Consider the following 14,180-nt stretch of genomic DNA (forward strand, 5'->3'; position numbering starts at 1 on the left):
CATTGCAAAAACAGAGTCGCTAAAGTTTCTGGGTATCACTCTCACTCCTCATCTCAGATGGAACGATCACTGCAGTAGTTTAGTAAAGAAAGCAAACAGCAGGTTATTTCAACTATGGAGACTTAGCAATCTAAACATTAACGAAGAAAGTCTCCTTTTGGTATATAAAACTTGGATCCGACCACTTTTTTTCTATTCTAATGCCTGCTGGATGAACCAATCCCAAGGAATCATTAATAAAATACAGTAGGTCCAAAATAGAGCCCTTAGGATTTGCCTACGAAAATCAAGATGTTACAGGGTCGAAAAGCTCCATGAAGGGGCAAACATGCAAATGATTAAAGAACTTCAGATTAAACTAGCCAATAGGTATATTAGTCGGGCAATTAAACACAACATACAGTCTGTAATAGATCTAATACACAAAAAACGACAGTGCCCGCTTAACACTTGCAAAAGTACTCTCGACCACCTTCAATACTAAAAAAAGCCGAATCGACAGGAGTTCGAAGCCGCGGAGTATCAACTTGCGAATGTTTTCCTACATTTTATATTTCTGACACATGCGTCTCTTAAACTTATCAGACATGTTACGAGTATTTGGCCAGCCGCTCGCTTAGTCAATTCGGGGCCAGATACAACTGACTTTTACTCCATTTCACTCCTTCGTCTCCTTCTCTTCAGCCAGCCGCTCACTTAGCAAACTCTGAACAAATTATCAAAGCCTTCCTCCCATTTTCATAACTCATGTCGCTCTCAGCAGCTTTTATCAACATATCTTTTAAACTTGAATATTAACGAAACGATGCAGCGGCTAAAAGCGCGAACGCTAAATGGACAAAATTTACGACGGAAGTTCGAATCCCTGCTTTGCCATTGTCTCTTGTTTCGATTTCATTACAGTTCTTAGAACATGTTTTATTGATACTCCACTGATTTAAAGAAAAGAAGAACAACATTCCAAGTTGCAATGTGCTACGCGCGGTTTGGTTTCAGTGGTTTTACGGATTAGGTCAGCGTAGCACTTTTTATCACATCATTACTTCTTTTAATTGAAGTTAAAAACACTTGTTTTAGATCTCAATCCTATTATCTTCAATTTAATCGAACTCTCTGGTCCAGTGCGCTAACTGATCAGCAGATGCGCAGAAGGTGGTTCGAGTCCCACCAAAAAACATCAATTCTTTCCTTTTTCTTTTTTATTTTACCTTGCAAATTTGTTTTATTTTGCTTTTTTGTTTTTTTTTGTTTATTATTGATCAGTTATTTTAAGAGATTACTTACCTGAAGAAATTGAAACTCATCCCTCATACTCTACGATGCTAGCCAAGAAGTCAAACGACCAATTCAAGTACAATGTCGATATCAGCCAGTAGAAGTCCTTCACTGCACTTGAAATGGCTGAGTCCACCTAACGCTGAAGAAATGTTTTAAATACAGTGATTTCCAAAACTCAATTTTAACAAGAACTCAAACTCTTTCTTAATGTACATAAAATTTCTTCACCGAAGGTTTGTATATAAATTGTGTGTATATACTGAAAGTCTTCCTCTGTGATCAGACTTTGGGGCAACTTATGTCCAGACTTTGGTCTCAGATAAGACGTTCGTGCGACTATAACCCTTTCCAGGCCCTGCTATTTGAGTCGCACTAAACCCCTGTGTGTGATCCAAGTCGGTAAGATCAGATGTGGTTTGGGTTTGGACCCTTAACCTGCGTTAAGTAAAGTAACTTTTGCAACATTATGGAAAAGAAGGTTAATCATTCTCGTAATCATAATCGTAATCATCAGTTTCATCAACATAATCATTATAATCATCGGTATCATCATTAGCGACTTGCAGTTCCGTTCTCTCACTGTTATCATCGTCATCATCGTCATCAAACAACCAGGTAGAAATGCGAATCCGCTTTTGATTGCTATCATCCGCCATAATTCCACCACTCCCATTCCACTTAATGGTTTCTGCCTCAATCGTTGCAGTAGACAGTAAGCTGATAAAAGCTACTGCAGCCACCAAACTGAAACAGGCAAAACATAATAACAATTGATATCTGTTTCAGCCTTTTAGTGCGGTTGCAGTTTATATCAGTGAGTTTTTTCACGGAAATTCATTTCTCCGTTTGAGCATAATTAGCCAGTCGGGTGGACGTGTCAGCAATGAAAATTTCTTCGATTCGAAACACAATTGCGACGAATTTGTAATTTTCGTAAATTTGAGATTCTTAAAAAAACTCGGCGCTTAAAACTGTTTAGAACGAATTATCATATTAATAAAAAAGAAATGCAGTGTATGCAATGATAAAAAATAGTTCACCTCAAGTCAGCCTTTTTAACATAATATCTTTAAAAATCTCACCACACAATAGCGTGAATTCATCTACCAAAAAGGCTGTCCTCAGCACTGGGTCGGGCAAAATTAGACACGTCAACTATGCCCCGACCAGGGTAACTATTCAAATATTTAGTATCAGAGCTTCGCAAGCAAGGATCCGATCAACAATTGGGAGCAGCACTCTCATTAATTTTTTCGTCTTATTACTCTAGAAACACTAAAAAATTTGAGCCACCTTGATTAATATTAAGGCATCCCGGAGCTTGCTTAAGAACACGGTTATCTTGTGAAAATGCGAGAATTTGTAAAGCAAAATTATATCTTACAAGAACTTTATACTATAAGAGCCCGACAATTTTCTTGCCAATTTTCTGACAAATTTATTCCGCTCGAGCTTTGTTCTAGTTATTTTTGTTGCACCGACTTTATTGAAGCCCCGAATTCGAACTATGCTAGCCTTAACTTCTTAAGTTTTAAAAACAAATGCTAAGCAGAGCGTCAACTTGGAAAGACTTGCAAAAAACTTTGTTTTTCCATTTTGAAAATTTTACATTACATGTCACCATCCCGTATACAATTCTCAATATTTTCATTTTCATAATGAAAATTAGCGAGATTTTACAACAAACATTCCGTCTATGCTGAGGAAAAAACGTAGAGGTGATATACATTATTTTAATTATCGACCAACCGGAATCTGCCGTTTAGATTCCGAAGCAACAAATTATTCTGCTAATTGATATTGAAAAAAAATTGTGCAAATATGTTTCTAATTGGGCAGCTGCTAGATAGAGTAAAATATTATGCAAGAGAAAAAGTTGCAGTTTTAGAGGTTTCATGTGTTCTGATGTCAAACTATGCAGGAATGTTACCATATAACTTTCTGACTTACAAGTTCCTATTAGATTTTCGCCCAGAAAATTCATGCATTTTACAAAAACCATTCTAAAATTTTGCACCCAATACGAGTTATCAATGCTGGCCACGCAGTGCTATATTCCTAAAGAGTTGAACGAACTCAAGTTTCCGCACCGAAAAAAGTTTTGTCATTTCTCTGTATATCCGAGTACATTCAATCATTTGAGCTTAGGATTTGTTTTTAGATTTCTTTGCAGATTTTTGGGTTACTTTTCATCTATGGCTCCTTTGTCCTATCTTTATGCAACGTTTGCTTGTGTAGCATAATAGACTTTATAGCGCTTATCATTACTCTTTTAATTGAAATACTTTAAAATTGAAACGGTCAGTCATCATACAATTTTCTTTCATTCCATATTAGGCCATATATGATAGTAATCATACCAGGGTCTTAAATGACATCTTAGTAGTCATACATTGATCATATATGATTTCCTGGAGATACAAGAATCATGCAAAAATTTTGAACGCCGAAAGATTGTTTAATCTTCCTTTTCAGTAGCAGTTGAAAAAATTTATTGTAAACCTTTCAAGTTTATACCTGACACATAGAAAACAACTGACCCGTATAATATAAGCCAAATGCCGGTATAATTTAGTTACGCGGCATTTGAGTTGGATATATCGCAGTCTACGTTTGGCTATTTGTGAGCGCTACAACAATCGCTTTTTATACATAATTAGAAAACGACATTGAAGTCATATTGAAGTCTGAAATGTTGGGAATATTAAGAAAAAGGACAGCCGAGAACGGCTACTGTAGGTCTAATGCTGTTCCACTGCGATAACGCAGAAACTACAATTAGTATTATTATTCATAAAAAACTGGCTTCAGAGAATATCAAAACATAGTGATGCAGAAAAATCACATAAGTAATCCCTATCGATAAAAAACTAAACACGTAAATGGGAGGAGGAAAGGTACTATTCTTTATAATCATATAGTTAGTCGAATAAAGTTGCAACGCTAGCGAACGTTCGAAAACCTGAACAACAAAGTTCTGATTTTTGCATCTTATAAATTTGAACTTTGATCTCTCGAACAGTCAATAGCGTTGCAACTTTATGGGACTAACTATTCTAGGGCAACTTATGATCTCAAAATCTTGATATCAAACGTATGATATCTTTGTAACCATAATGATCATATATGATTTCTTGGTAGTCATACAAGAGTTATATATGATTTCTTTGGTTTCATGCTAGGATTGTACTAAGAATTCAAATATGACCAGAATGAAATCATGTATGTTCCTTGTATGATATCAGACCTTCAACACGAGAAATTCCAACTTCAATTTCTCGACACAAGCAGAATGCTAATATGATGGTTCATAGTAACAAAACCGCTCCAAACGACTCTGAGGACGTGAGCCCCATGACAATCAAGCCCCTGTGGTCCAAACAATTTCACCTCATTCTGTGCGAAAAGGGAAATGCTTCCTTCGTTGGTGTTGGCGTTAAGGAGACTAACAATTGGCTTGTTCAGAATCCATACATCAGCACAGCTCAAAAGCGGTTAACTGTTCAAAAGTTAAAGATCTGGTTAGAGGCGTCACCGCTCACAAATGTAAGATTTGGGATGAATGTGGTCAAAATTATGATCCACGTGTACCATAATTGTTCGAAACATACTGAACGTACCGTATCGGTGAAGGCATAGCGCCCTTCGTATTTTTATGGACTGCAATTATACGTTTACCGGCATTCAATCCAATATTCTGACAACATCCCGTACATTTTCGATATGTGAATGGGTTGACTCCACTCACCAGGTTGTTAATTGTGGTGTCATAAGTTTATATTTAACCAATTAACTTCGTAACCTTCCTCTTCTTTGGTAATTGTTTCCTTTATAAAATTGAAATAGATCTTCTTTAATGATAGAAAAAGAATCTATAATACATCGCCCAACTTAATAACTTTACTTACCATAACCATCTCATTATAAATGGCGTGTCCATAGAGTTGAAATATGGCCAGTCCCATGTAGTCAGTCCCATAAAGTTGAACGCTATCGAACGTTTCAAAGGTCAAATTTCAAATTTAAAGCACGCAGACATCTATAGTCTGTCCCATAAAGTTTTAAATATAATATGCGAACGTTCGAATAACGCCAAAAACGTGCAATTGAGCATCAGTTTCGTCATTTGAATGTCAATGTTTTCCCCATTAAGTTTTCATTCATCAATTGGATCTTTTCCGTTTGTGCCCCCCCCCCAGTACGTTATGCGCCCCCCAGTTACAGAGCACGTGCCATTACATAGTAAATTACTATGTAAAAATATTGCACGTGCGTCTGGGGGTTGCAAATAATATGCGCCCACTAAGCTGGGGGGCACAAACGGAAAAGATCCCATCAATTTTATTTATGTTTTAAATTTGAACTTTGACCTTTGAACTCTATCCTTGTGGCTTTTGAAACGTTTGCTTATTTCAACTTTATGGGACACGCTATAGCAAAAATCGCCATTTGCATGCTCCGAGTTTTTCGAACGTTTGCTTGCGTTGCAACTTATGCGATTTCCTATAAGCGAATATTTCAAAAAAAACTGTCCACAATGCTTAATTGCATGCTCAATCGCATGTTTTTGTTTTGTTTTGGAACATTTGATTATTCCACTTTTATGGGTCAGATTATAGCGTGTTGCATAAAGTTGAAGTATAGGGTTGCAACGCTATCGAACATTCTATACTTCAACTTTGTGCGACACGCTATAATCTGTCCCATAGAAGTGGATTAATCAAACGTTCCAAAACGACAAAACAAAGACATGCAAGCGAACGTTCGAAAAGCTCGGGGCATGCAAATGGTGTTTACGAAGTGTTTTGTTAAATGTCTGCATTCTTTAAATGAAATTTAAGACCTTTGAAATGATCGATAGCGCTGCAACTTTATGAGACTGGCAATATTTCAATTTTACCAATAATTGAGTAACTAGTGATTCGTGTGCTCTAGCCCTGTCTTTAATTTTAGCTGATCTCACAGTTATTGACATCAAGTTGAAAAAATCCAACTTTTGAAAACCACCCAATATATGCAATTGCAAACCCAAAAGTATTTGGAATTCTATCCCAAAACTACATCTTTATCTTATCTGAACTTTTGACCCTTTGAACTTCCCAGTGGCTTCTGTTTATAAGATAGTCCGTATCAGTAGGTTGAAACTCCAGCAAACGTTTCAAAAATTGAACCGCAGAGTTACACCAAAATTTACGCTATAGTAAAATTTGCAAAAATTAAAATTTGGAGGCATCCTTTGTATCTTATTTTACGGAAAAGGGGTTGCGCCCATTTTGGAAAATATAAATGCTTCAAAAATGTAAAAACAGGTGACAAGACTTGTATGTAGCACGTTTCCGCTAATTTTAGGCATCTATTATTAGCAGTAAAAGTATCTAATTCGCAATTGAGCCTAATTAAACGCGCGCTTTTTGAGCATGCAAAGTGATTTAATACTGAAAACTTTGCATTAAATCACTTTGCATGCTTTAAATAAAAAGCTTGAAAGTGACTTAAATTCAAGCTACTTTACGTCCCAGCGCCACATAATCTGATGTTTTTTCTGAAAACTCCTTTGCTCAACAAAGATTTTGTATATCAATGTGAGACAGGCTGATTTTAAGTAATAAATGGTAATAATTAGTAATAAAGTAGTAATAAAGTAGTAATAAGTAGTAATACCCTTTAATAAGTAATATCCTTTAAAAAAGTTCGTAATAAAGCTTTAATAACCAATTTTATGCTCAAAAACGCGCATTAGGTTAGGCTTAATTGCGGTTTATAGTGCGAAATTAAGTTACGTTGCAACTTTGCCGCCTGTTTTGCTAATAGTTTTTTTCCGCAATATTGCATTTTCAAGGTATTAACATAGGAAAAACGAACACGAGATACACAGATCGGGCATATTTGCACGTGGCGATTTGGGTACACCTGTTCGTAATGAAGGTCAATTCGATGGTGTTTATGGGTCAGTCCCATTAAATTTCAACGCAAGCGAACGATCGAAAAATCTGCCACATACAATTGAACTACGAAGTGCTAATATTTGCATGTTATAAATTTGAACTTTGGCCTTTGAACTGTGATGAAATTTTCGATAGCGTTGCAACTCTAAAGGTCAAAGGTCAAATTTATAACATGCAGATGACTAGTTGACATGTGCCACTAATTTTTAACATAATTGAACGTTTCAAAAGTACTGAACTATCCTATTATAAGTGAGACGTCACAAAAGGGAAAACTCATTATTTTCCTGTATAAAAGCCAAAGTCATGACTAATTATGAACCGACGAGACATGTCGTTGACGTCCTGCGCTTCAAGTCCCACAAAATCCCTCACAAACGAATATTTTCTGTGTATAAAACCTTTCCAAATCTTAGGCTCGAGTAATGGGAGTGAATAATGAGTGATTTTGACCTTGAATATAAGTGGACAAGAGATAGTATAGTGGGTACTCTTGTAGAGCGTGATTAAATTACCAGTGGAATTTTTGCCAATTTGCTTGCATCCTCTTTTGATAAGGGGATCCGGGTGTTTTAAGAACTATCAGATGAAATCAAAGGTAAAATCAAAGTTATGACCGATTTTCAGTAAGCCTCACTGTCAGCTGAAGTTCACAAAAATTTAAAATTCCTTTTGCCAGCAGTTGTGTTTTCCTCTATTCCTCCCCCCTCTCTTTTGCTTCGATTTTCATGGGCTCTGGGGCTCATCTTCCTCTGGCTTAATGGACGGATATCGACGTTTTAGGTCTGTTTCATGCATTAATTAAATAAACATCTTGGTGTGAATAATAAAATCTTTGTAATTTGGACAATACAAGTTTTGGGGACACAACAGGACACTTCTCTTGAATACTGTCACAGTATAACGGACAACATCCCCCCTCTGCCAATTTTGGGGAGCAAAAGTGCCTCCTCGTCGGCATCAGCCATAAGGGGATCAATGTCAATTCTGTGACTGAGTTCTCGATGGTTGTGTTGTTTCCTCCTGAGTTGCTCTTCCTCTTTGCGCTGCATACGTGCATTTGCCAATTTGACTGCTGACCTGGCCAAACTGTGTTGCCTCACGCGTCGAGACGCACAGATGTTCCACCAGGATTTTAGCCACTGCGATATCAGCAAGCAGGCAGATCTGAAAATATACCAATGTGTCTTTCCCAAGACAAGCTGCATGTTTGTGTATTAAAGGCAACAAGATAGAGGGGTGGGGTGGGGATGAGACTGGTTGCGCTATTTTCACGAAGCTAAGGGAGAAAGGAAATGAAAGTCGGCAAAACGTTTACTACCTCGCAAAGTTCATAGTCAAGGGCTTTTTCTCGATTTTTCGTAGTTCAACAGAATTATCTGATGTAATTTGATTATTAAATATAACAATTCACAAATCACATCAAAAACGAATATCTTTATTGTACCTTATATGCTGAAGGATTCCCGCAGCTCAGCCCAGAGTCAAGTGAACAATTATTTCGACTCGGCTGATTTTCCGATTAGTGTCAAAGTCAGAAGTCAGCAGTCACAATGATTTCAATGCAATGAGGAAATATTTAGCCGAGCAATGCCCTCCATGCTCTGCTTCCTTTCCTCCCTCTCCCCCAACAGCAACCCATTGGCACGGAATCTCACCTATAATTATATTTGTTTGTGTCACCTAGGATTATATAACAGGAGAGGGAGGACCTGTTATATAAATCTGCGATATAGACCTCCTTTTGTTATAGTACACTGCATCATAGTTTCAATACCCCCTCGTCTTTTACGCGCCCCAACCACGCATGCACGTTACCTTGTTCTATACCAGCTCCCCCGTACCAAATTGGTTTGTTGGATCTTTTTCGTCCCCCCGTTACAGAGTACGTGTCATTAGATAATAAAATGTTATGTAAAAGGTTATGTGGGATATGCACTTGGTGAATGCAAATAATATGTACTCACAAAACTGGAAGGAGGTACGTAGAGCACAATTTGGTCTCTTGAAGCGTTGCTTTTGCTCAAAAGGATTGATTTGCGCGTAAAAAAAGGTGTAAAATTTTCTTGAAAAGTCCATTTCCGTTTACTCAGAAAAGAAGGTTAAGCTACGTTGTCTTTTTGCTGTTCACAACGCTTATGCAATTCAAAATGGATCTATTCTGTTTCGGCCCCCCAGCTTAGTGAGCATAAATTTCTTATGACCCCCAGGCGCACGTGCTATTTTCTTACATAGTAACGTGCTATATAACATATTTTTTGTAATTGGGTGTCATAAAAAACATTGGGGGGGGGTCGAAATAGAATAGATCCTTCAAAATGTACGATTTTCATGGGCAAAAAATTACAAAAACAATTCAGATTAAAAAAGATATGGTATACAGCTTGGACACGTCAAAGTCAAAGTCCTAATCTGGGATAAACTTTCAGCATGAATTCAAAATGTTGATGGTGAGAAACAACATGTCCAATTCTCCAGCACATTTCACACATCCAGGTCTTTGGCGGGTAGTTTACTCTATTTTAATAAGCAGATTTACTTATATATTTGCCACCCATAATCAAACAACGCTAAATTGAGCTTTCAAACTGATGCATATTTCTGCGTCCCCCTTGGACTTTGCCAATACTTTATTAGCCCAGAAAACTGACACGTGAGACACAAGACAAGAGAAGCATAAGGGATGGCCTGTTTGACAGAGTGATAAAGAAAGAGAGAGAGAGAGAGAGAGTGCACTGGTCGAAAGAGAGATTGTGTGTTCTGTGTCCTTCAGATATAAAGACCGTGAGAGAAAGAGAGATAAAGACAGACAGAAAGAGAGAGAAAGACGAAGACAATCAGAAAGAAAGAGAGAGAGAGAGAGAGAGAGACAAAGGGAGAGAGAGAGAGAGAGAAAAAGGGGAGAGAGAGAGAGTGTTAAAGACCTGCAAATTTTGAAACTTTTATATGTTGAATTAATTTAAAACTCAAGTTAAAGATTCCAGCTGGCGTCAAAGCTTGATTACTGGTTTGTGGAAATCACTCATAATTTAACAAAAACAGTCAAATTGAACCCGTAAAAGCGAATTTCGTCAGGGTCAGTGCAGGGCATGCAGTTTTGCGTTTAACATATGCGAACCTAAGATCTGATTAAGCATAGTAAAAGCATTTTAAAACGTGATGTATAAGAGGCTTGCTTCAAAAATATTGCAAAAGGCCCATGTATGAGAGAAAATCCTAGATTAGTTTTTGAGAAAATTCTGGAGGATTCGTTTTCGTGCTTAGTTGCATTGGGGGAATCAATAGCTAAATTGTTTAATGTCTGCTCCAACTCTGTCAAATTTACTAAATTTTCAAACGACGTGGAAAATCTTTTATACTAAGTAGACAAAATTTCTCATTTGGTTTCTTTTCAATAGCACTGCCTTCCAAAAATTAAACATTTTCTTCAGCGACGAATTTTTACAGGCTTTGCTTTAATCTAAAAAAATTGAATTGGGAGTGGAAATGTTTTATGATTAAAGAATGTCTGGTGGTCAATAGTATCTAATAAACATTTATATTTTGTGTGTTTCTGAAAATTAAGTTTATCTTGCTTCTGAATTCAAGAAGTTTTGTTGAAAAAAGTTTTTATAAAAAGTGAATTATATTTGTTGAAGGTCTTAAAAAGTAAAGTCCTACTTGGCGTTTTTAGTTTTTTGTTCGTAATAGAATCTTCAAAATTTAATGTTTTCTGTGTTTTCATGATAAATATTGCTTCTTAAGTGTTGGTTTAATAGATGAAAGAGTATGCAATTAGATTTCAATTTTTTTTGTTAAACGTTTAAATTTTAAATTCAAATTATTGCTAACACAAAATATGAGTTCACCAGTTTAAATATGATTAGCAAAATGATTGATAAACATTTTTTGTCGGTAAAGAAGTAGATTTGGGCTAGTTTTCTGAACAATTGAGCCAAGAATGTATGTTTTGAAGTTGAAAAAAACTTTTGATGAGCTGTTAGCTTCATCTCGATTAAAGCACAAAATTTTAACATAGACTGTGGCGCAACAAACTAAACGACGAAAAATAATATGACTTTTACTAGCTTTGATCAAAAACTTATTTATGGTTATAATCCACAATGTCAAAAAACGCACTGTTTCATCTAAAAAAAAACGAGAAATTGAATTTTTCGCCACGAATTACATTAAAGAACTGAGAAAGATTGTTCTAGAATGAGATTTATTCTAAAATTAAAAGTTCTGTTTCAAAATTTGTTGATGTTTCATTTGTTGAACAACATGAACTTGTTTTTAAGAAAGTCTCCATTCCTTTTGAATTTGGATTGTCAAGATGAAACTTTGTTCCTTGTTGCTATGAAACGTGCTTTAATAACATATCACAAATTTGGAATGCAACGATGGGACAAGACATTTTTGTTGATTTGAAAGGTCTGCCAGAATTTTTGGAGGGCATGAGACTAGGAGATTCAGAAATTAAATGTTTTTAAATTTGTTAGTTGAATAATTAAGAAAATTACCTGCTCCCAAGTATTTCATGACAAGAGCAAACAAATTTTTGGACTATGTGGATCCAGATGTCCTAGGAAAAATACATTCCGAAGCCTTTGACCGTCATTGTTATGCCACGAAATTTTTTGATAGCTTCGGTGTTTTTCCGAAAGTTTATTTTATGGAAACAAGAGGTTATTGTAGGAACCAAAGACTTTGCATTGAAAAACTTGCTCTATATACTCCTCAATCAAAAGTGAAAATTGAAAGATTTTGCAGAAATTCGGTTTCTATGGACAACTCTTGCTTTGAGGAAAGGATTGGATATATGCTTTGACTATGTGATTAGGCATTGAGCGCACTAAAAAACGCCTTCTGAATTGATGTAAGAAGATCAAACTAATGTAACATTTGTCAGAATTTTTAGCAGTTTTGCTTTCATGATTATTGAGCGGCAAACTTGCAAAAAATAATAGATCAAACCTCAAAAAAAGCATTTTAGTATTTCTGATAATAGTAAGTGCTAATTGACTGGTTTTAAAGACAGAAAAGGTAAACTCGAAACTCGAAAGCTCAAAAGAATAAGATAAACTTAAAATGAATTTCACTACAACCAAACCTAATTGCCAAAATTAGCCGACCATATTCATAAAGATTACACTGAAGTTTCTCTTTTGAACAATAGTGCTGCTGAACCTTTACTTCCCAAAAATGTCGATGAGGCGTAGTAAAATTTAAATTGGTTTGCAAAATTGAAGAGTGAATACGCCTCTTTGGCTGAAAACAATGTTTGGTCTTTCCTGAAAAGTGGCGAAAAGCAAGTAGGAAGAAGATGGCAATTTGCGGTATAATTTGGTCCGAATGGTGAAGTAAGTTGCTCGCTTTTTTGCAAAAGTTTTGAGTCAAGTAGTTGCAAAAGATTTCATAAAACATACTCACCTGCAACTAGATTTTCAACAGTTTAGTCAAATGGGCATGAAAGTCATCATGTAACCATCGATTATTGTGAAGGATTTGAAAGTTTGGATGAAAATGGGAAACCATTTCCTTCTATTTTAAAATAAAATTTTCGTGGTCTGAAGCAATTTGAAAGATTCTGGTTTTCGACTTTGAAGTTTTCTTAAAACCAGTAAAATTTGTCTTGTAGATTGTCTGTTTATTAAGATGCTGAAAAAGCAAAATAAACGATTTTCTTTGTTTACTAGTAGATGACTTAGCAGTTTGTGGCCGTTGTGACATCTTTTGTGATTGGTTTTATGCCAAATTTTCCAAAAACGTTAAAATAAGTGAATATTTGTATTTGACGTAGTTCTTAGGAATGAAATTTGAAGAGAACTCAAAAATTAAAATTTTTACTTTTTATACTTTGAATGACGGAGCTAAGAAAATTTTGAATCTTATAAGAGTTGGCAGCTTTACGTTTGAATAGAGAAACGATTGATAAACAGTTGAAGATTTTGTCGACACCACTGTAGGATATGAAACAATTATACCTATCTAATGGGACGACCCTCACAAGAGCAACTTGATAATGCCAACAAAAAAAGAAAGCGAATTTTGATGAAAAACAGACGACCATCCCCCATGAACTAGTTCATTGTCTTGAAAGAAAATCATTTGTAGTTATGCCATTTTATAGAGGAAAAGAGTGTGAAAATTAAAAAATTTAGAAACTAATTTATAAGACGTTCACAATTTCTAGAGACAGTTTCGACACTGATAACTGATTTAGCAAACTTCTGAAACCAAAAAAACTTCAGACTTTAATCAAGAAGCCGAAGACACGCAGTCAAACTGTTCTGAAGTCCATGAGTGATAAGGTGAAAAAATATTTGTCTCCATGATCTTGAAAGAGCTTCCTCGTAAATTTGAAAATTTTGTCCGGTGGGGAAAGTTTTTGGTTAATTTTGAGAATGAGAATAGTAACGAAAGACACAGAGAACTAGACGTTTTCGTTACCACTGATCAATCTTTTCTTTATTGTCACCAAGAGGCTTGCAAAATTTCGCTGAGAACACAACTAGAAATCTAACAACAAAAAACCTAATAAAAAACCTGTCTTAAAAGCACAAAAGGTAAAACCTATCACCAGAAATTGTTTTTTAACGAAAAAATTGAATCAAAAAATGAAAAAAAAGATACAGATCTAAATAAATCAAAACTTTTTTACCTCCATCTCGAGTGAGATTTGCGATGAACCACAAACTTTTAACATAGTCTGTGGCGCAACAAACTACACGACTAAAGATAATAGCACCTTTACTAGCCTTGATGAAAAAGTTTTTTTCAAGTTATAACTCACAATGCAAAGAAAACGCACTGTTTCATCTAAGAGAAACAAAATTGAGTTTTTCACCACAAAGTACATTAAAGATCTCAACAAAATTCTTCTAAAATGTGCTTCATTCGTTCTCTATAACTCAAAGATACAAATTGTTCCTCAAAATTGAAATAACTTGTTGTTGGTGTATCTTTTGGTGAAAA

The 14,180-nt window shown here is 35.6% G+C and overlaps 1 protein-coding gene across 1 annotated transcript; it reads right to left on the reverse strand.

The window, feature by feature from the left end:
* Positions 1–1,544: 1,544 nt before the first annotated feature.
* LOC142344749 (uncharacterized) lies at positions 1,545–5,264 on the reverse strand. Its single transcript, XM_075396644.1, has 2 exons — positions 5,187–5,264; positions 1,545–2,022 (listed from the first exon to the last, which is right to left on the reverse strand). Exons 1-2 carry the CDS (start codon positions 5,255–5,257, stop codon positions 1,758–1,760), a joined length of 336 nt encoding a protein of 111 aa, XP_075252759.1. The 5' UTR covers positions 5,258–5,264; the 3' UTR covers positions 1,545–1,757.
* Between the last annotated feature and the right edge of the window lie 8,916 nt (positions 5,265–14,180).

This window comes from Convolutriloba macropyga, chromosome 8 (assembly GCF_964194025.1).
Source record: "Convolutriloba macropyga chromosome 8, txConMacr16.3, whole genome shotgun sequence".
NCBI classification, from domain to species: Eukaryota; Metazoa; Xenacoelomorpha; order Acoela; family Convolutidae; genus Convolutriloba; species Convolutriloba macropyga.